We start from the raw sequence: 23,089 nt of genomic DNA on the forward strand, positions 1-23,089 counted from the left end.
TATGTTACAGTCACCAGCAGAATACTTCAACTCCGCTGAAGCTGATGCAGATTGGGTAAGTCGCATGACTTTTTTTTTTATAGTTTGAAATTGTTATTTCTTAAAAAATAGCGCGTATGTACAATCGATGCTATTTTGACTTTCTGGTCTTGAGAAGACCGATCGGTCGCAATCCACGTCGAGATCATACATGCCGTACAATTCCCGAGCACCCTGTGTATCGAGTCAGTAAAGTGTGACCGTCGTCATTGTCGTTGTCGATGCCTCCTTAGTTTTCGATTGTTCGAACTAGCTCGTGCTTGATATCGAGGCCCAACGACGTACAATGGGACCCCGTTGTGTCGTCGTCGTTACCGTGCTTGCCTCCACCATTACCGTTCTTATTGTTATCATTGTTATTGTTATTATCGCGAGCTAGCCGCTATTAACGATTGAAATCGGCCCCGCTTAGACAGTCACCGAGTCATTGCCTTCGCATTGGCGGCGAAATTCAATCGACTCGATTTCTATTTTGACAAATTAATTATTTCGTCCCGGTGGAAGCTCTTAAGAAGAACCAAACTCAAACGAACGACTTGGAAATAAAATTTCTAAGGGTATCTATATTCGTACATCACATTTCATATCGTGGCGATACAATTTTTTTTTCTTTTATTTTAAAACGAATCTTCGATTATAGTGCTCATCGAGATATTTAGAAAATGTTTCGTGCTATTTTTCGGGCGCGAAGCACTCGGTTTATCTTAACGAAGAAAATTGCAAGGTCGGGAAATTGAATTGAGATATGCAATTTATTATTACATTAGAGCCGATAAGTAATATGTTCCTTCCATTCGAAAGCGGAACGACGCCAATGGGGAGGATAGCGAAGTTTATTTGATATATCATGGAGCATACTTATAAGTAGAAACGGCCCGATCTTGAGTGCTCCACTCGATCCTCAGGCGTGGCTGAACAAACACAAAAGCGTCTCCTCGCGAGATGCAGAAAACAGATCCGGCCAACAATCAACGGTGCATGAAGCCTCCGCGGCTGATTTCACAAATTATTTTTGGCCATAGGAGAATCCGCGCGGGTCGTATAATAATGACATTTAGATAAAGTACCGGTCAGTTCGTCCCGCTATGCTGAACGTAAATCACACGATCCATAAACCAAACAATGAGAGATAGCAAAAGAAGATTTAAAGAAATTTAAAGAATACTTTATAAGAGAATAGAAAATACGAAGACATATATATATATTTTTTTTTTTTAGTGAGAATACTGATTGTCACATTTTTTATGGTAATTTCAAGTCTTTAGGGATTAAAATAAATAACCAAGCACTTGAAATTCAAATATAATTAACTTTATCATCTCTTTAATTTTTTACTTTTAACGGAACTTAATTTCAAACACATACATTTATTATAATAAAGTATATAATTATTTAATGGATGAAAACATGCTTGGAACGAAAAATTAAGATAATAAGGACAAAAAGTGGAGCTCCATTAAACTTCTGCCGAGCAGGGATCGTCTCTAGATAAAGTTTAGATCAGTTAACAGTTTCATATATTTCATCGTTGCTTTCTTTTTCAACGCTTCTGCTCATTTAGAATTATTTCCAAGATTATCTAAGCTTCACCGGAATTGACGTAAATTGCAGCTGGGCGGCAACTGCATTTTCACCTCCGTGTCGAAAGCACGGCACGTCGTTATTACAGACTTTAAGACGATCACGGCCGCGCCCCGTTAATTATTCGTCCCGTCAATTATTCGGCCTATCAGAATTAAACCACATTAAAATAAATTAAAATTAGATTTTTTCCAAAAAGAAATTAACAATGCCTTTCTCTGACAGGAGTTAACTATTCGTATGTTTTTCCTTTTCGCAAATCGTTAATCAAGATCTCTGAACTTGAGCAAAATGGCGAGTCGAAATGAAAATGTTTCCTGAAGCTTTCATTACGTTTCGTTTCCCCGTGGACCGAAAAGAGAATAGTTTCTATTTGCGAGCCTAATGACCGCGCGATCATCGGGCCGAATCCGCTCTCCTACGATCAAAATCGCGATGGTAACGCGATGATGGAGCGTTGGAGAACGGTCTCCTGTTAATTCCGAGACGATTGCATTAGTTATCGGTCACGGTCGGCCGAGGAGGGGCCCACCTCGTACGTTCGTTTCCAGGATTTTTTGCCCCCTGTCTCGCCGATTTTTCTGCCTCCTTCCTTCCTCTCCCTCGCGCGTACCCTTTCGTGTCCCCTCTACCCCCGCAAGATGATACGCGACCCCCCTTCTCGCTCCGGAGACCTACTTCGCGAGGATCGACCAAGCGAGAACGTCGATCCCTACCTCGCCGTCATCATTTCCATCCTCGCATCTCCGCCGGAGCAATCTCCGATTAGCATGATCAATCGCTCAAAACAAAGCAGCACTAAATTACGAAATGCAAGTTCGCGAACTCCGATAATCGACCGGCACTTTTTTTCCCCGTCGAACGCTCGAGCAACGTGAAATTTACCTAATCGACGTTATCAGGTCGTAAATACGATTTCGCAGATTTGAAAAATCTCTCAACTTTTTCTCTCAACTGCATCGAAGCATCGTTCATAATAAAAATTATACATTGCGTTAATTAATTTAATTATTATTATTTTTTTTTCTTTTGTTTTATTGTGGAATAATTTTTTTATTTTTCCACGTCTTTCGACATTTCTACTTATTTAAATATATTAGTAAAAATTTTTCAAATATCAAAATTTGAATTTTAGATTACGGCGTGATATAATGATATAACACTGAGGCGGGTGAATACACAAAACTCGCACGGAATCGGCTTTGGTCTTTTGTGAACGGCATCTTTTTTCGTTGTTTTTTGTCGCGGGGGAAAAAAAAAATTAACGTGCAAATATTCAAATTTTAACGTCAGAAATAGAAACGAGATAATGTATGTGGCATTTGTGCTAGAACCGCAATTATGTAAGCTAATATAAATGCGACTATTCGAAATAATTATATCGTCGTTATGCAAATAGCCGTGCGCGAGGCGATTAAACGTTCTCCATGGAACGCGCGGCCGCGGGCGCGGTGTCCTGCGCGAAAAGAAACGAGAAAAATACGAGAACAAATTAACGCGCACATCCACGCGACTCGCGAGCCTCGGCAAGAAAAATAACGGTGGTTATTTGCGGTAATTCCGGAAGCCGCCTCTTTTTGCACGCGTCCCGCCGTGTCGTCCGCCGCCGTGTCGATCTCCCAATGATTGTGCCTAACTCGCATCACTCAATTCCATCTAGTACTAAGTTTTGATTGAGTTTTCCACGTGTTTCAAACTACAACCTCTCCGCAATTTCGTGCAAAAATAAAAAAAAAAATAAAAAAAAAGAGAGATGTAAGCTTGAGAAAGAATTATTAAGAGCACAAAAGCCCGTTCGACGAGCGGACAAAAATAGAAATTTTATTCAACTCTCACTGAAGGCGAGAGCGGTGGGCTCGTAATCTTAAAGTGCAATCGAGATTCGCGCGGATTTATCGTCGTGATATGAGCCGCTAATGCGACTTTCGTGTATCCAAAACGATTTATTATCTTAACGGGACATGACGTGAGATTTCGTCTGATCTCGTTCAACAATTAAATTACTTTGTCGCGTCAGGAAAAGGTGTGACTCGGGAGAAAGAGCGAGATTAAGAATCCCGATCAACGCACGCGATTCTCCGAGACGAGATATTTTTTTTTTTCTTTCTTTGTTTAGGAAGCCGAGAAAAGAAAATCTTCCAGCGCGATATTAGCACAGTTTCAGGAGTCGAGATTTATCTCGCTGATCCAGAGATCTCTCGCAGGACACTGCTCTCGCGCGCAGGACACCGCCGCTCGCGGTTCAGGGACTCCGCGAAGTAGGTTTCTCGCGGATTAGCATAATACATTTGATCGGGCTCCGTGGAATATCGTTAATAACGCAGTCACGGATACCCTTTCGGCCCGCGTGTCCTTCTACGATCCTTCGCGTGGCATAGAACGCAGTTTTTTCGTCCCTCTCCCTCTTTCTCTTTGCGCGCCGGTCGATTTATTTATACATTATCGGCGAGAGTAAATAGCCAGATAACCGAGTAGATTTTGTAAAATGCGTTCTCTAGAGCGAATTAATTTCACATCTCTCTGAATTAGCGCCCGAAGAGCGCACAAGTTCGGTTATCTGTCGAATAAAGTTGAAGGCGGGACGTTATGTGCTTTCCGGAGAAGTTTTATTTGCCAGAACAGCAATCAGTGGAATTCACGCCCGGTCTTTCGATTTTTATTTAAAGGAAAGCGTGGTTTAAAAAGACTGCGGCAAATTAATATAAGACGTACCAAATTTTTTTTTTTTGACTGTTAAAAGAAATTAATAAAAAATTAATTTTGTTGACCAAAAACGAGGTAAATCGCCTCGCAAAACGCAGTAGATCTCTGTCTCGCCGTGTTATTACCTCTGTTGGCAAACTAAATTAATAATCGACAAAGGACGACGTGTTTCTGGCTCTGCAATCACACAATTATAAACTGACAATGCGGCATGGTGCAATCCATGCGGCGCGCATAATCGATTTTCCGCGGCGGATATCGATCGCGCGAGCGCGCGATCGCGAAACCTTGGGCGTTCATTTGCAACTTAATGAACGACACGCCGACGCGAAGCGTGGTGGATTCGCGCGCGAACGCAAAATAGCGGGATTCGATCCGTCGATCTCGCTCTCGCGCGCGGCCGACGACACAATCGGCACCTTTGACCAAATCAAAAATTTAATTACCGCCGTGTGAATTCCCTCTTTCAGCCGCGACGCATTATAAATACTCACGCGAATCGATTTGCGATTCCCGACGGGCAATTCGAGCTGCACAGAACGGCATTTACACCGATCTTAGAAAAATACTGTAAAGTGGGAAAAAGAACGAGATGTTGGCAAATCGCTAATTGCCCAGTGTCCGCGATAACGTCTGGAAACTTTATTCTTTTCGATAAAATATTTATTTTATTTTATTATTTTTTTTCTTTCTTTTTTTTCTTTTTTTTTTTTAAATCGGATACCTTAGCGAGAACAAAATAGTTATAGAACGCATAATTTCATGCGTTACGACCTGATAAACGTCTAGAGATCTTATCCAAACACGAAGGTATGGGGACTCGACGGAGTTAATTAAACTCGGATTTGAATAAGGAGAGAAACCGATACGCGCCCGAGATCGGGTCAGTCGTTCACTGGGATAATTTGGAAATAATGGCGGGTGGAGTAACGGGATCGCGGGAATCGGCGGACTCGAGAGCAATTATCGAGCCTTTATCAGGGAGGGGAGGTCCGATTACGTGACCTTTCACTTTTCTACAATTTACTAAGTCGACTAGCGGTGGTGACGTAAACGTGATCGCGTTGCATGCCGCTAAACACTCGCGGTTACGATGATTTTAACACATCGTTGCTTTATTTAACCGCCGAGTGCTCCCAGGAAAGCACGCGCTTTCGGTAATTTATCCAACGCTGTTAGAAAAAAAAAAAAGTGGAAAAACGTGAACGCGTTCCCAGCTTCGCGCGAAACGACCTAAGCCGCCCACATTTATTCATGTCGCGTCGGGGCGATTCCGTCAAACGTTTAACTCATAATTTTATAGAATTATCTCCACGAAGCCCAGGCTCTTTTCGCGGAGTTGGAAGTTTTCTGTACGCAGCCGAATAATAAATCACGCGATTCGAGCGTTTGTTTAACACCCGGTTCTCGCGGAGGCGCAGCCTCGATTGCGGCAATCGCGCCGCGACTCGGATTCAGAGTCCGACTCTCAAGGCCCCCTCTCGCGAGGGATTTATCCCCGGACGGGACAGGAATTAGGCGATCACGCTCGTGCCCGCAAGGTGTACCGCCATAATCGTCGTAATCGCGATATTCGCCGGAACAATGTTGCCGCAAGAGCGTTGCGGTTGCTGCTGCGCCCATTGCAGCGCGACGCGGACGCGAGGCGCGAATGCATTCAATGCAATTACGATGTAAGCCGGCGATCGTTTCTTCTTTCTTCTTCTTTTCTCCCGTTTTTTTCTCTTTTTTTTTTTTCTTCCTCCGTGCCTCTTTTCTTTTCCGCGAGCCGCCGAGGCTCGCCCATCCGTGAGAGGCTCGCTACCGTTCTTCATTGAAATGCAGCGTGCAGCATTGCACCAGCACTACCGGCGCCGTCGACACGTACGAAAGAGACGAACGCTTCGCGATTTCATCCGTAGGTCCAGCGATTGCATCGCCCTTCGCTTGAGAATTTACATTGCCTCGGCGACCTCTCAACCTTCGTCAAATCGCGAAATCGCACAGATAGGATAAAGGTCGATCGTACTTAGTTTAAATAGAGTCTTGCTCGCGATATGCGATATGAAATAACGGCGAAGATATAGTTAAATTTCTAAACTATATTTTTTACAACATTTCTAACTATAAATGTGATTAAGTTAATTATAATTGGGTTTGTCATATTTATCGTTAAGAATATTTCAAAATTATGGTTGAGTCGAGAAATAACTATATTTTCCTCTCGGTGAGCGCGCTCGGGGAGAAAAAAAAAGCGCTAAGGAAGAAAGCCATCACGTCGCTTTGAAGGATTCACGTCCTGGGCCGCCGTGGCCCGCGGCGTTTCTCGGATTTCCTGGAAACAGGTACACCTCGGCGGGTGTACCCGGCAGAGAAACCTCGCGGTGTAGCTTTAAAATCGCGACAACTCGGAAAGGAGTAACGTTCCCGGGACGCGTAGGGTGAGAAACAAAGGTAAACCGTCACGCTTCCCCGACGATTCCGCCCGCTGATGTTTCGAGAGAAGCTTTGAAAACGGAACGATGGATTTAACATAAAATGCGCAATTTTACGAGACGCCCGTGAGAGAGAAAGTCGGGCCAGTGTTTGCAATCATTTAGAGATCATACCGAGGCTCGCCGAGAGCCTCGCCGTAAACCGCAGTCTCCGCAATTTATATCCTTTTATCGCTGGCGGAATCGGGTCGCCAATCGATAACTGAGAAGTTATAACTTATTCCGACCACTTGACCTGCCCATAGATTAAAAGCGATTTTTATGCAGCCTCTCTGCGAGCCGCGTTGTACATAAAACAACGAACTTCGTAGGTTTCAATTACGCAGAGTTCTTTACGCGAACATTGTTGTCTCGCAATCAAACATTAATTACTGCTACGTTGAAAATAGAACACACTTCACGCTGAGAGAAACATATAGTTACTCTGGCTCGGACTATAATTTTATAATATTTGTAATCATAAATTCAGAGAATATTCAACTACATTTTTTCAACGCGCAAAATATGAAACGGTAGAAATAACAGTTTATAAAATCTAAACCCAAAAAGTGATGTTAATCGCACCGAGAACTGTTAAAAAAAAAACGCGTAAATGGACGGCGGTAATTTTTCGAATTGTAGAATCCGATTATAACGAATATTGTTCCTCGCGTCGGTAAGTCATACCTCAAATTACACACTCGCCACTTTCAAATACGCCTTCCAACTATGAGAACGGCGTCGAATTAACGACGCGATTTCTAAAACGAGGAGCCGCGTATTAGTAGCGATATCGTCCGATAATATTCCACCGCCGCGGGCGAGAAATTAATCGCTGGATATATGGCTATGAGCTACTTTAACATCTTTCCCGAAATGTTGATTCAATTGGACACGATATCTCTTCACTTCCTGCCTCGCTCTTGACAAAAAGAGAAAAGCAATATCTCACATTTTTACAAAATTGTAATTTTTCACTTTACCGATTCCGTCGCGATTTTAATCCAGTAACTCCGAAAATTTTGAGGACTCGGACGGAGATTTATAGCAGGTTTCTTTATTTAAAATTGTATTACCAGACGCAACGATTTAATATTAATTTCCCTAATTTACGAGACGCTCGTTTCCCACGTACCTTGTGTTTCAGTTGAAATTAATGGCCGCGCGAGCCGATATACCGAGTAAGGAATGAGCGGTGCAGTTCCTTGCGAATTTCTCGCGATTTGCACATGCGGAACACTAGTATGGTATATATCGATCGGCACGAAATTATGTTCGCCTATTTAATACGCGAGATAAATTACACGCCGTCGTAGCTGGCCGCAAAAATTACGAACCTTATCAGCCAGCGATGCGCGCGAGACAGGCTTAAATTAAACGCCATTTTTCCCACCGATCCGGGGAAAGTTATGGTTACGCGGCGAAGTGGAATCGGCCTCATGTTATTTAAATGAGTTTGTCACATTTTATAACCGCTGCATAATAAACGCGCGTTAATAAGCCGCAGCGCATGACCGAAAACGTAAAGTTCTTAAATCGGAAGGTACGCAGAGTAAAAGAAAATACTTAAGAAATATTATTTCTGTTTAAATATTTTTAATGCAGCAGGTATAATACATCGAATTTTAGCACGTCCCTCGAAATTATGACGCGAGTGGGAATTACGTGGACGAAGCAGTATGCTGCTATAAACTGACCATGCGAAGCGTTAAAACAAAGCATTAAGTCTCCGTTGAGCGCAGTGGGCGTCGCTTTTTGTCGGGAAATACGCTGGCATCAAAATCGTTGGTGCATGCTTGGAGACTTCAACGTTTCGCATTGTTCCGCTTGTGGTGCAATCGTTATATTTAAAGATCAAAATAAGAATTCGTGATCAAATCATAATTTCGTCAACGTTAATCTTAATTTTCTAAGTCTACAAAAGTAGAATTTTTTTCTTCAGAGAATTAAAAGTTTTGTAGAATTTATACAAAAGTCGAGATTTTTTTTTTAACACGTCTTTTACGTTATTCGGTCTTAATTCGTTCGTAATTGTTTTAGCGAATTTTTCATCAACTTTTAATAATGAGTTTAATGCACTTTTCAATGTGCTCAAATTTTTATGCTCTCCGGTGCAACAGGACACTCGTTTAAATCTCACTTAAATAAATCGTCGAAGTCAATACTGTTCTACTAAACGCGCGGCGTACAATAGTCGCCGTTGTATTACTTCACTTCACGCGCGACTATAAATACAACTTGATTTACATAACCGGGACTAGCCGGGCCTAGCTATAAATATGTATCGAGAGACTTGTCACGAAGATTTGCTCGTGCGAAAATCAAATCGCGCCGCGGCATAATAACGAACGTAACAAATGGCCACGTTATCGGAATCCGTATTTCATGCGCCTGAGTAACACGTGCTCGCGTGCGCAATTAACAATTTATAATTACGGCCGCGAAATTTCCTTGGGTAATTTATTATTTTCCCGGGCCAGCGTCCGCGCGCGGATTCATTAATTATAAGCTAAATCCCTTTATATATTACGCGAGATCGCACACTTATCTCGCGCAGCTGCATATTAAACGCGCATCACGTACTGAGAATCTACATGCACTTTTCGACCCAGCCATAATTTTGTAATATTTTTAACGATAAATATGATTGAGTAAATTACAAATGTGATTGTTTATCTGATATTTGCTGTTAGAAATATTATAAAATTATTGTCGAGTCCCAAAGTTCTACATATTTGTATTTTTCTCATAGCGTGTCCACTTCGCGTTTGACCGTATCGCGGCAAAATCCGCACGTACGATTAAAAAGAAACGCTCGAGCTATCCGTAGTTTCACGGTCGCACGATTTCGATAAATCGCTGCAGGTTGGTGCCTCTTTGAAGCTACATAAATCAGTCTCCTGTGGAAAATCACGTAGATTCTCTCGCCTCGGCGGCTAAATGAAAGTAAAAGACCCGCCAGGATCTGAATTCTCACCTCGTGCGCGTTGATTCATTAACAGCTTCGAACGTGTCGTAAAAAAAAAGGGGTTTGTAGCACAAAAATAGAGATTAACAGAATTGAACCAGTAATCATTTTTTTATATATATCTTTTTATTGAAATAATTTTTATGGTATTAACGAAAAAAAAGGTATATAGTCCAATATGCAAGTATAAATTAATGGAATTTATTGAGTGATCTTTTTTTAAACTAAATCAACTTTTATGACACTAGCGAAAATTTATTTTAAAGTGATTTATACGACTCATTATTTTTTAATTCTAAAGTATCGTTAAAGTTTATTGACGTCAAACTTCAATTTACCTAAACCAACGGCATTACTTATTTTTTTTTATACCGAAATCGAGTCGAGGGTTCGACGCGAGGGCGAGGAACGACGACTTTGTCAATCTCGGTGGGTTCGAGTCGTTGAACTTGACCGAAGGTTTCACTTTCCTCGAGCAAACTATTGGGGAGGAGAGCAGCACGTGAATAATTCATGCGCGCCCTGTTCCACAGGATGAACCACTTAATGATTCCTTTTTCCTCAATGGCTGGAGCCTCATACCTCCGCTTATTATATCGGAGAACCTTGAACCTAACCGTCGACGACCTATGCTAGACCTTTATAAAATAAATCTTCGAGTAAACGACCTGCTTGAGAGTACGAACAGGCGCACCTTTGAAAACTAATCGATCCAATTAATGCGGTATATTTAATTTCATCTTGTTCGCGATTCCTTTTCTCCCTGCAATAGCGTGTTGAAATTCGTCCGAGAGAAAGATTTACTTAGGAATAAAATTAAATTGGGGTGAATTAAAAATCAATTTTTAAATTGAGTAAATCATAACGTTACATTTAATTGCACTGCTATTTACGTAGTACAATTTAATATTATTTTAATTTAATTTAATTTTATTTTACTTGAACATTTAATTATTAATTATGTAAATTTATAAATATTATTACTAAACCGATAAACTGCAGACGGAATTTCGCGGAATTTCCTAGATCCGAAGAGAGTGCGTAATCGGTCGACGGCGGCGCGTTCCATTTTCATCTAATTGGCCGCTCGCTTTGGATTTTGCGCGCTCTTAATTGCGGCCAGGAAAGTATCAGCGCGGCCGGCATAAAACCTCACCGCCGCGTGCATCCGTAGGAGCAGAATCTTTGGGACTAAATAAACGCCGCGGCAGTCACTAGAAACGCCTCTCGCCTTAACCCGTAGCTCTTTTTTTCGCATAACCACGCGGTTTTTGTTTATAAAGAATCGAGTCATAGTCACGGGGGATTAACAACTTTCTTAACTACCGGGTAATCTCTTAACCTATTAATTGCAATATAAAGAATTTTAATCAAACCCACTGCTACTTTTTTTATTTTTATTTAATTTTTTTTTAATTAAACACTAAAGCCTTCAAACGGTTAGAAAACATTTTTTTTTACCTTGATACTTTACGGCAAACGCAATAAAAATTGCATTTTGAAATTTACTTGCATGTCGGATGTGGGGTAACAGAAGAAGACTGCGTGGTGATAAATCTCGCGTTAAATAGAGGAAGAGGGAACGCTTTGAATCCCGAGGTTTTTGCGACGAGACAGAGAAACTACAATCTGAATCGACGCGCGCTAGGACGATTACATTAGTACGCGGCGCGATGTTTATCGCGCTCTACGCACGATTAAATTGATTTATAGGTAAGCGTTAGAGGCGATGGTGACGCCGTTTACCTGTCAGGCTTGTATCCAGAGCACGAGATACAGTCTCCCGTTACAGCTCCAGGAATCCAGAAACGATTGTTCGCGTAGCAATTCACTCAATTAAATGCTAAAAAAAAAAAGAAAAGAACATACGTTCGTGGGTGTCATTTTGTTAAAATAAAATCAAAAAGTAGAAGATTAAGTTACATTAAATTAATGAACATTTTTTCAAAGTTAAAAAGCCAATTTTTTAACAGAATAAAAAAATAAATTTTAATAAATAGAATATAAATTAAAAAAAAAAATCTCGTATCAGACACGCGAGTTTCGAAAACTTTTAGTACTTCAGGAACTTTTTAGAACCCACGGGCGCGTTTCTCTTATGTCACGGACGTGGAGCTCACCCACTAGACTGTGAGTGGGTGAGCCGCCTTTGGAATTCGATGTTATCTACTGACAGATACGAGATCGACTGCCGCGTGACGTGCTTTTTTTTTTCCTACCGCGAGCGCGTTTCTTTCTTTTCCACGCGATTGCGATTGCACGATCGAGCCCTTGGGAGAGAGGGGGAGGCAGAGCGGGTGTAGAATTCGCGCAATTTGCATTACGATCGTTATCCGGGGATCTACTAAAGGCGGCCGCCCTTACGGCGATATCGCTGTCTTCGAGACGGCGTAGATTATGATTGCAATAACGATAATGGCGTCGGACGACAAATGGCAGCGGAATCGGGGCAAACGAAAGGCGAGAGAGAAGGGCCGGTCGGCTCGATTCAATTAACCGTCATGGCCAATCGGCGAGTTAATTGACTAATTAATTGACGATAAGCCGAGGGTACGATTCCCAAAATTCCGCTTGCCCGTTTTCGGCGCGCGATGGACGTAAAAAAAATAGAGCGTTCCTCTTCTCGTCGGCCACCGCGACGCAGCGGATGATCGTTCGGTCGTCAATTATCTCGAGAAACGCGTCCGTATTTCTATAAGCGGCTCGAGGTAAAAACTTGCGGATTGCGCGGTTTCGCGCGAAGAATGCAGAAAATATCTCGCGTTAACATAATTACCCGAATAAACTAAACGTTACGTTCGTTTAATGGAATGATTTTTCGAATGGCGGAAGCGCCGATTTTTTTTAATTCCGTCTTTCTTGTTAAACATACGAACTTATCTATATCTCGGCCTGTAGAAACGGGTGTCTTTCTCGAAGAAATGCAAAAGGCAGGGAAAGACCAACGTGATTTTAATCGTAAATTGTCGCTTTAAAGAGCGAAAAGTAGTTTCGCGAAATAAATATGAAAAAAAAGGAATATCAACTAGAGAATTATTTATTTATTGTTATTGGCAGAAATTAATCTTTCTGAAAAAGGTTTAGTGCAGAGCAAGAAAAAAAAAAAAAAAGAACTTTTGTGATCGCGGATAAGTGCTTTTGAGATGACGAAGCCGGGCCGAGGAGCAGCCATGCGCGTCAAAACGCCTTTGTCGCAATTCCTGCGACCGGTCATAACCGCGCACGGCGGATACTTCGTTCTTTCTTCCTTCTTTCCTCCTCTCCGCCGCGTCTCGAATAACTTCCACGAATCCTTGCCCGGCCGATTACGAGATTACGTTCGGAGCGCAAGAAACCGCGACCCGGCGAATTTCGAAATTCAGGGTCCGGTCCCCCGGCTAAAGTCTTGCGACCGCCGTTCGTGCCCGACCAGAAGCGATTAGTCGAATGAAAATTGATTCGATGTCGATGCGTCAGTGTCGAATGATTAATATCCCCGTTGATCGTGATTATTTTTCTGTTCCCAAAACTAAAGACCGAAGCCACAGCGCGCGGCGTAGCGGGATTTATTTCTCATTGCCACGGAATCGGGATCGCAATTTATTTTTGTTGTATTATTAAGAACGGACTTAAAAACTTATAAATGTAACGAGCTGAATGACGCAACTAAACGCGAGCGAAGAAGTCCCTGCGATTAATCAGCGAGTCCCGGCCGACTGGAGAACGCGATCGGAGTTAGCCGCGGCCGAAAGAACGACTCCGTGTTTCTTCAAGGAAGCGCGAAAGTGTTCCTCGCGTCTCTCACGGATCTCGAGTTCGCTCATCTCGTTATCGCGTAATACGTCAAGGACTCGAGAGCGTGAACCAGGACGAACTCGCGTGTTTCTGGTATCCCGTACCGAGTCACGCATGCTGCGTGTGTACACGCGTACGTACATACACACGTACATACGTGCGTTCCACGTGACGCAATAGGATTCCAACGGCTGCAAGTAGATCCCGAGATGCTCGTGTTTCGCGGATACTACCGGCTAACGGTCGCCGATACGTAAAGACACGTATGTACGTACGCATACACGTGTGCACAATGTAGGCGAGCTAAGCAGAGCCCAGAATGACGTCAAGCTTGGTGAATGGGGTTTCAGCCTCGAGAATTTCTCGCTTAACAATCCAACCAGAAGAAGGCGCAAGCTACCGATCGCGAAAGTATTCTCCGAGTCGATCAAGTAGGCACGATACAGCAAATTTCTATTTCAAATTTTGTTAGCAGCTTTTTGACAATGAAAAAAATTACTCATTTATTACTTTTATTTTATTTTATTTTTTTTTACTATTACATAAGTTATTTTATTAATTTATAACATTAAAAGCGTTTTACTGAGCGAAACGATTTCTTAAATAAAACTATATAAACTCTTAATTTATATCCTTCTAACGAACTCGCGATACGCACTTTATTATTTTGATCATACTAGTAAATTGACTTAAAAATTTTCTAAGATCCGCTACATCGATCACGACTGAATTATCGTTATCGTCGTAAGTACAAGAATGCGCTTTCTTTCTTTCCTTAGTCTCTCATTAGAACGCCGCAGAATAGAATATTACGGTTGACTTTGTCGTAGATGAAACAAATGGACGGAACAAACGTATTCGTATCAGCTGCTATTTCTTTATGGGTTTGGGAATTCTTAGTGTAGAATACATTGGCCGCGGTCGCGCAGACGGTGCGCTTTGTCATTTTAATGTTCACTCGATGCACGGCCTCGCCGAGTTTTATGCCGTTGCACGTAAACTCGTTCATCGTGCCCGAACCGGAAGCCGTGTATTCTTGAAGGCCCATCGCGTTCAACAGCTTATGCATGTTCAAACTCAGCGTAATGTCCAATATCGGGTACAACACGGTCGTTCTATCCATTGACCCATTGTCCAGTACTCTCTGAAGCGCTTGAATTCCTTCCTCGGTTGTTAGACGGTCCATCAGTTCGTTAAGACTATTTTTTTGCGTGGAAGTCTCGGTCGGATCCAAAAAATTAAGTGGAATGACAAAGTACGTCGATATTTTTTTTTGCTTGTAAGGTAATTCTACGACGTACGCGCCCAGCTGCTCGATCTTGTCTAAAAAGACTTTTTTAATTAAAAAAAACAGACATATTAATACAGATGAAAATTGATTGATATATTAAGCTTCTATTTTTTTTTTTTTTTTTTTTTAAGTAAAATATCGGTCTAAAATCACAATTTTTAAATAAAATACTTAAATTCCTTGTTCGCAATTAATTCAGAAATTCTGTTAGAAAAAGTAATAATAAATAAAAAAAATTAAAATTAAAGTAATTTGTTTTACACTGACCGATATTGAAAGTTTTAATCAGGGGAAAGGAAGTCTTTCTCTTTTTACGAGTGACTTCACATATATCAATTTCAAAACCTGATTCTAATACGCCTTTGCAATATATCACATTCAGCAGGATCGCATCGGTTTTGGTATCGATAGTTCCTCGTGGCATAACGTCTTGTATGCATCCTTGCGTTATTACTTTAATACTGCTATTAATGAAAGTCCTTGTATAGTCCGGGAAAAAATCGAAATTAATTTCCTTCACCTGATGACCAGCCGAAAATAAATTCATCGTTTCGATGTACAGCACTCTGTTTTCATTAATTAATAGTCTACTGTAAATTCGGCAGGTATAGCTGTTAGGTACCCGGCTACTTAACTAAAACAAAAAATATAATTATGACACTACCATTCTTCTTTTTAAAATCCTTTTTTCTTAAAAATTAACGATAAAAATCGTACACTCTCGAAGATACTTTGTACGGCGATGTTAATTAAATCGAAAAGAACCACACTCACTATATAACAAAACTGACTGACTCCTCCATTAAAGTAGAATTGTTGGATTACGCCTTTAGAGGCGTCATCAGGGATGTTGAGAACTTTTCTAAGAGTTCCTTCGCTGTCTCCGTCAGTCCCGAAGTATATTACGAGTAAATTATGGTATAAAATGTGTGGACTGAAGAAAAAGGTACTTTTTACCTCCGTCGACATGTATTTCTTCAGACTCTCGAGGGCGAATTTGAAACGCGCGTCCGTTAACATCGTTAAAAAAAAATATGTTGAAGTCGTCTATAATCTTGACAAGCATAAAGTTAAATGACAAAATTCGTAAAACCATTAGGGGAAGTAAAAAATTGCAGGGAATAAATTTAGAAAATCAAAAACGATGAAATTAAGATAAATAAGAGTTTTGAACGTATGTTTAACGTGATAAATATTTTATTGTTTAATATAACAATACCTTTATTAATTACTGGAGCTATTCACTCGATCTCAAACAAAATCACAATGATGTCGATCACCAAATCAGCTGAATTTCTTTCAATCCTCTAGTTCGATAAGTTTGTCAGCAAAGTACAACGTCTGTAGTTTAGTTAGTACTGTAAGCGAGCTTTGCGAATTCGGTGTGAGAAGACAAGCAGCACCGCGATACATACCTTGTCAAGATCGATTGTCGGTGATATTTACTAACACGATTTGACGAGAACTACACGAAAATTTGGAATGAGAAATAACTTGCACTAAACCTTTTTCAAAGATTAGAATAAAATCTGCGAAGTGCAAACGATTCGTTCGTTGTTCACTTCATTTACATAAAATCTCCTTTGCAAAACTTATCAAATAGTATCGTTAATTTTATTATTGATACGTCGTGTATTATTTATAATTACGTACATGCGTATATGTACATGTAACGTGTTAACACGTGGGTATCTTATATCTAATTTCGTTGACCGTAAACTGCCGAAACTCTCGTGCTTTCGAATTCATTCATTTTAATTTCTGGGCACATGAGTTACAATTTTTAATTCATATGAAATGGACCGAGAACTATAAAATTTATTAATAAGTTTTAAGAAATTTTTTATTTCTTTTTATTACATAAGTTTCCATTTTTTCAGAATTTTTTATTTAAAGCAATATAAAATATTTTTATTTTAAAAGAAAACAGAAGGAATATGGCAGCGAAAGATATATATTTGTTAAGCAACTGTTTTAATTAGTCGATTAAGATCGTCGAACTCGTTAAAGTTTGATTATGATAAAGATTTATTATATCAAACGACAAATAATGTCTTTTCGTGTAAATTTTCATTTTGTTGTACACTCGTCTTTACCTAACTTCAAAATTAAAACATTAAATCCTAATACGGGACTAAATTAATGAGATTCATGCAGCAGACTTCTCTCAAATAATAAATGGTCCCTTCGTTGACACTTGAAAAACTCGCGCATGTAAGAATCAATTGCACAAAATTATAAAGGACCATCTATTTCCTATCATCCAAAAAAAAAAAAAAAAATTATTCAACACCATGCAAAAAACGGCTCCCGTCAAAAATAATATTAACTCATCGAAAAGGAACAGTAGGACGATTTTGTCAATTCTCATTGTCAAACATTACTGCTCGATGTCGTTTTCCTAAGACACGAGTCCCCTTTCTTTCTCTTAATCTACGCGATCAGTCTAAACGTCGCCAGACTACGTCGATTGGGCCGCGTTGGGCGAGCGGAAGATACCGGTGAACAGAATAGTTTGCTCGGCCTTGTTGTAGATTAGAAAGATAAACGGGTAGTTGGCCTTGAAGATGACTGGTTCGGTAGGTCGGCTGGACCGGAAGGTGAAGATCGCGGTGGCCGCGGCCGCCGTGGTGCCTTCCTCTGAGACCTCGATACGCGCGCGGTGCACAGCATCCCCGAGATGCAGGGTTTTTTCACCGTCCTCGACGAAACCGCGCAAATCAGCGACGTCGGGTGTCACCAGTTCGCCAGCGCCCAAAGCGTGCAGCAGCTGGGTGATGGGTAGCTCCCGCTCGAGCTCGAAACGAGGAAAACTGATCTCGACCTCGCGCGCCGGCAGTCCGTTGTCCAGGAGATCGCGAAGATCCTGAGATCCCTTCTCCGTCGCGAGACGTTCTACCAGCTGACGGAGGCCACTTTGCGGCCCGTCCGAGGGGTTTCGAATTGATCGCGCGGAAGAGAAGGGGGGTAGTAGTACGAACATGGATATTTCGTCGCCTTTGTAGGGTAGCTCTAGGATGTACGTGCCTAGTTCCTCTGAGACAGCTGGAAAAATCGAAATTTTAATTAAGAAAAAGATAGACGAATGAAAGCCGGGGTGTTAGATAAAAAAATTAATTTTGTACATTTTTTAATTGCTAATTAAATTTAGTGGCAATATAAAATTTGAACGGGTAGCAGCGTCTATATAGTAATATTCTTGTAATATACTCGTAATAGTACCGTAATTAAAGTTTCCTTTCTGTCGCATGAAAGTGGTGACTGAGTTCTGCGCGCCGGAATTGTAGAAAATGTCGCGCTTGGAGTTCTTCGAGTCGAAACGATGGGCCCACAGGCCTTTAAAGTAGACCGCGTTTACCAGAACCAGATCAGTATCTTCCGTAACACTACTGGGTGGTAAAAGATCGCGAATGTTGCCTTTTGTTATATTGCTGACCCAATCGTTGATCTCGTTTCTCACTCCTTCGGGATTAGTGTTGAAATCTGTCACTTGCAGCTGATCGCCGAAGAAGTCGAGCATGCATTCCCGCAATTTCTTCGAATTTGTAATCCAGAATTTATTGGCGACTTGATAATCGTAGGAATTCGCAGATCCATTTATCTAAAATAAAAAATGCCAAGAATTAAAAAATTGCTTCCTCCGTGGCCTCCAAAAATTTTCATGCGAAATCGCTGAAATTATAATTTACAAAAATTAATTTTCAACTTTGAAGCTTTAACAATTATTTTCTAAAAAAAATAATCTGCAGGAATATACACGTCTCTTAATATTATCTCTTAAATATTATAATAACTATCGTACAACATTATATTATATTTAAAACTCATCGTCGCCTTATCATTTTTGTACGCGGAAATCTCTTGCGTCACGTAACATCATTCGCGCCGACGTTTCGCTGAGCGGGACGCTCTTAAAAGTTGGCCAAGGGGATCCCGCGAGTGTCGACCACTTTTAGGGCCTTGACGGTTTATCCTCGACGACGGTGTGCGGATAAACCGCACGCCGATCGCCTTGACATACCTCCGCCGACGACGAAGTGAATCGTTACACAATCATTTACCTGAGAACGCATCTCATTCAGCGATCGCTCGATGGCAAAGTTACGTTGCACGTCGACCTTCGACAGTTCATTCGGGATGCGTAGGGCCTGCTTGAGGGAGTCCTCGGTGGTACCGCGGGCGCCGAAGTACGCCAGAGTCAAGGCATGGTGGATGCTGTGCGGGCTAAAGAAAATGTTGTCGTTCGTCTCGATCAGCGCGGTCTTCTTAAGGCTGTCGAGGGCGAACTTGAAGCGGGCTTCCGTCAAGGACGCTCTGGACGACGGATCCATCATCGTGGGTACGTCATCTCCGGTCAGACATTGCGCCGAGATCATGCTGATCACCGACAGCAGCGGTATCACCTGCGACAATAAGTTTCAATCGTTAGATAACGTGTCCTTCGTCGCAACAATAGCTCGTTCTATAAAGCAAGCCGCCCTAGGACGTTAATTATACAATATCGAAATAACGAAGCTAGCTAATCTCTCTAAAAATTTTATCTCGAATGGAAACATACTAGAAACTGCCGCATTGCGATTACTAAGATCGAACTTAGTTACTGATCGGCCTGCTCGTTAATTTCACCCGGGAATGCAGAAATTACGACCCGGTAATGAACGAAGCGCAGACGCCGTTTCCACGAGTAGTATCTCCGCGACCGGGAGGAAGAAAAACTTTCTCACGCGCCGGAGAAAGCGGCAACGATGAGGAATCACGCGCATCTGACGTAGAAGACAAAATGACGCAAAGAATCTGGGTCTCCCGGTACTTCTTCTTCTTTTTTTTTTTTTTTTTTTTAACATTCTATAACGCGATGTTGCGCGTGACAATGGCCCGTAATAATTTATGCGAACTTCTAGACCGTGTCGCTCGATCACCGTATCGATAGAATGCGAGATCGACGAATAATAATCCCGCCTAAATAAGTCTCAGTATTCAAAGATCAAGGTTTCGCCCCGGTGATTTAAATTTCAAATTCGCCTCCACTTTTTTTTTTTTGCGAGGACACGCGAGATCCCTCTTCTCGCGGTCGCGTATCACGGCTATCAGTTCATCGCGCGCAATATGAATTCCGGCCAGCATCTGCGTCTTTGACGTGTCTGCGGACTCTGACGTAATTCGCGCGACGCCTTCGCAATTTCCTTCCGCCGGAGAACAGCGTGTTTCCCCGGTTCGTTACTTTCCTACGCAATTGAGGCGAAATTGCGGCCGGATCGGAAATCGGCGAGTGAAAGCAGCCGGGGAAGTCAGTGACATCACAGAGCGTCCGGCTTTCATGGCTGAAACCACAGTATGACGAAAGCTTCGGCAGAAGCGGGATTTTCGATTAGAAATCGCTGTATTATAATTATCTGATAGACAAAACTGTCTGAAAATTCACACAAGCCACTCTTAGTTTCTGTTTGCCGAAGAAGTTTCTGGCGGAATCCGCCGTGTAACGAGAATTAGGACGAGGACGGTGAGCCCGCGCTAACATTGGAGTTTTACAATTGCCCGAGTTATAATACGAACTTAGCGAGATCGATATCGCGATATACGGTAACGAAGTGCCGCGTGTAATCCTTTGTTCCCAATGTACAGCAATCGTTATCATTGCGATCACGTATCGCGCACAATTCACGACGTGCGTGCTCGCCACAATAGTTTGCCTCGCTCTCGGAATCAAGCTCTTCTTTTTTTTGTTCCCTTTATTCATCAAATAGCTCGAGGTAATTGCTCGTGACGTAAGGATTTGTGAATGATCGAGCGACGTAAATGCGGGAATTCCTAGAAAATCCGTAAGATGAACGTTCCGCCTGACACTTTCCGTTCCAGAAACGAGCATGAGGTTTCAAGCAACTGAATAGAACACGTTCATTCAATTGAGCTATTAAAGGCCATCAAACTGTAATTCGGATAATTTTAGTTGAGTGATAACTGCTCTTTTCTGAAAGTGCCAATTGCCAATTTCTGAATTATGGCAGACGTTGAAAGTCGTCGAGAGAAATACAAACATCTCTTGTTGACTCAGCGAAGTCTTAGGCTTGAAAACGGTAGCTTCGAATAACGCGAGAAAGTATTTTTTACGTTGAATATAATATAAGATTTATTATTTTATTTTAATTAAAAAATCGTCGAAATGTTCTACGAATTTTATGCATTAAATTTTACCGATTCCTATGATTTTATTACAGTTAAATATTATTAATATTATAATTAAAAGTCGCACGTTATTAATCGAGAAGATAAGACATTTTTTCATAATTCACCCGACATTTCTATAGTAATTTATAAAATTATTTGAATTAATTATTTTCCAACATGTATTAAATTCAATCGTAATTAATTCACAAACTTATTCACATATATCGAAGAAGAAGAAAACATTCACGAGTTTTTTTTATTTTGATAAGACTTATCGCAATTGACCAGGCTGGCTGTCAAAGGTTAGAATATAGTACGATATATGATAAAATTTAATATTTTCGAAAGTAAGTTGTCAAAAATAACAGCGTAAACAATATTTTTAATTAATATACTAAAAATGGTCTTCTCTTCTTACAAATTTTATAACAAATTTCGTGAAGTAAAATAAGTACTTAAACTTGCCAAAAAAAAGAAAAAGATAAAAGTTTGACACTCACTGTTAGAAATGACATTGTTCGAATTTCTCTCGGTGCTCCGGTGAAACAGGAAACCACCGACGTGTCGATCAATTCGTAGGACTAACCGGACTAACGTTAGACGTCCAAGCAACGATCGAGAGAAAACAGAACTAAAGTCCGATCACGAAAAGACGCCGCAGGAGAATGCCTTTAACTGGTCTCACTCTTCCCCACTACTAGTTTGTCACGTTTGCGAGGAAAACGTCATCGTGACATACGCACGAGCTGGGGGATTCAGGATCGGATCGCTTGTTAGAAACGTAAAAGATATCTTCAATAGGGTTGCACTTTGCGAAAAGTAAAAATAAAAATCAGGAATTATCGAAATCTTTTAATTAAATACAGGTATAAATCAAAGAGATATTTTTCATATAATGTTGCGAATTAAATTTAGTTTCATAAATCCGCTTTAAAGTTCAATCCGCGTTCGATGAAACAATTTACGAAGCTTAATGATTTTTACAACGATTTAATTAATATATTGAGAATCGTGAAGACAGACCTCGCGTTCTTATTGTGGCGCATTGGCGGCTAATTATCAAACAGACGTATTTTATTTTAATTTATGTCAGTCGTTTTCTCGTTAAAGATCCCTGTTAACGCATTATGTTAATCTAATACGCACCGAGCTTGCATCACTATTGTCGTAGTAAATAAGACGTTTAATCTTTAAATCAAAACGACCTGTGATGTTTTATTTTAATATCACTGGTAGGGGATGTACTAAAAATTATACCAGACTGAATCACGAGAGATGTAATCTTCCGGTTAAGTAAATCTAATCTTACCTGAAGGTAAACCATGATCTTACTGGAGCACCGGTTTATCACGGGGATTTCTGTTGATAAGAGCGTTCTAATAACAGCGTCTCGCAACAAAACGCACTTGCGATTGCATTTTTTTTTCGCGTTGCCATCGACTTTATATGTAATGCGACGACGGTAGTCGCATGAATATTCCCGTATTCACGCGTGTTTACACATTTGTACGCACTTTCGGCACGGATCTGGGAAATTCCCGATCGAATCAGCACAACGATCAATTATAACGAACCGCAGCTTTTGCCGTTATTGGAAAAAACAGAACTTAAAAGAAACGTTCATTCGCGCAATTTAGATAACAATGTAAATGCTAATTGCGTCGTAAAAAAGCTTTGGAAAAACCAAAGAATATATTTACCCTACCGATTCACTTTGTCAGTTTTAATCATTCAAATAAATAGCGACACAAATTCAATTAACGAATAAAGTAATTTAATTTTAAAGAATGCATGCGATAAAAAAAAATTATTACTGGGGAACATTTTTAAAATTTTTGATTTTGACTCAAGAAATCGATAGCTTAATTAGACATCGAACAGAACAGAATATTAATCGTAATTTTTTTTTGTTTCAGATAAGACTACTATTGAAGGAAAGATCGACCTGACATTCCGCAGACATCCTGAGAGGAGGAGGAGGCCCAGGAAGGGTATCATACATCGGCGGAGCAACTTTTAAGTAAGTATAAATTAAAGAAAAAAAATCTTTTTTTTTTTTTTTATTAATCTCATTAATTAACTGACATATCTTCATTAATGTTTTCTGTTTTATGT

General features: G+C 40.8%; 2 protein-coding genes and 1 long non-coding RNA gene across 6 annotated transcripts in view; 1 reads left to right on the forward strand and 2 right to left on the reverse strand.

Moving 5' to 3' along the window:
• LOC139106955 (uncharacterized) overlaps positions 1 to 2,551 on the forward strand; it is a 31,865-nt gene extending 29,314 nt beyond the window's left edge. Inside the window, exon 4 of the long non-coding RNA XR_011546441.1 lies at positions 11 to 2,551. This is a non-coding gene — a long non-coding RNA (uncharacterized lncRNA). The remainder of the gene's footprint in view (positions 1 to 10) is intronic.
• An 11,453-nt stretch (positions 2,552 to 14,004) lies between these two features.
• LOC139106817 (serine protease inhibitor 88Ea-like) lies at positions 14,005 to 16,161 on the reverse strand. Of its 4 annotated transcripts, none has more exons than XM_070663795.1 (4): positions 16,029 to 16,161; positions 15,584 to 15,863; positions 15,077 to 15,443; positions 14,005 to 14,850 (listed from the first exon to the last, which is right to left on the reverse strand). In XM_070663795.1, the coding sequence occupies exons 2-4, from the start codon at positions 15,827 to 15,829 to the stop codon at positions 14,294 to 14,296; spliced, it is 1,170 nt and encodes a 389-aa protein (XP_070519896.1). In that variant the 5' UTR covers positions 15,830 to 15,863; positions 16,029 to 16,161; the 3' UTR covers positions 14,005 to 14,293. The 4 variants fall into 4 exon arrangements, with proteins under 4 accessions (XP_070519896.1, XP_070519899.1, XP_070519898.1 ...); XM_070663798.1 differs by having other exon boundaries at positions 14,006 to 14,841; positions 15,155 to 15,443; XM_070663797.1 differs by having other exon boundaries at positions 14,006 to 14,850; positions 15,155 to 15,443.
• On the reverse strand, positions 15,985 to 21,660 carry LOC139106816 (serine protease inhibitor 88Ea-like). The gene is made up of 4 exons (XM_070663794.1): positions 21,475 to 21,660; positions 18,871 to 19,212; positions 18,032 to 18,410; positions 15,985 to 17,854 (listed from the first exon to the last, which is right to left on the reverse strand). The coding sequence occupies exons 1-4, from the start codon at positions 21,487 to 21,489 to the stop codon at positions 17,271 to 17,273; spliced, it is 1,320 nt and encodes a 439-aa protein (XP_070519895.1). The 5' UTR covers positions 21,490 to 21,660; the 3' UTR covers positions 15,985 to 17,270.
• Between the last annotated feature and the right edge of the window lie 1,429 nt (positions 21,661 to 23,089).

The sequence above is a fragment of the Cardiocondyla obscurior genome, linkage group LG12 (genome assembly GCF_019399895.1).
Source record: "Cardiocondyla obscurior isolate alpha-2009 linkage group LG12, Cobs3.1, whole genome shotgun sequence".
Lineage (NCBI taxonomy): Eukaryota > Metazoa > Arthropoda > Insecta > Hymenoptera > Formicidae > Cardiocondyla > Cardiocondyla obscurior.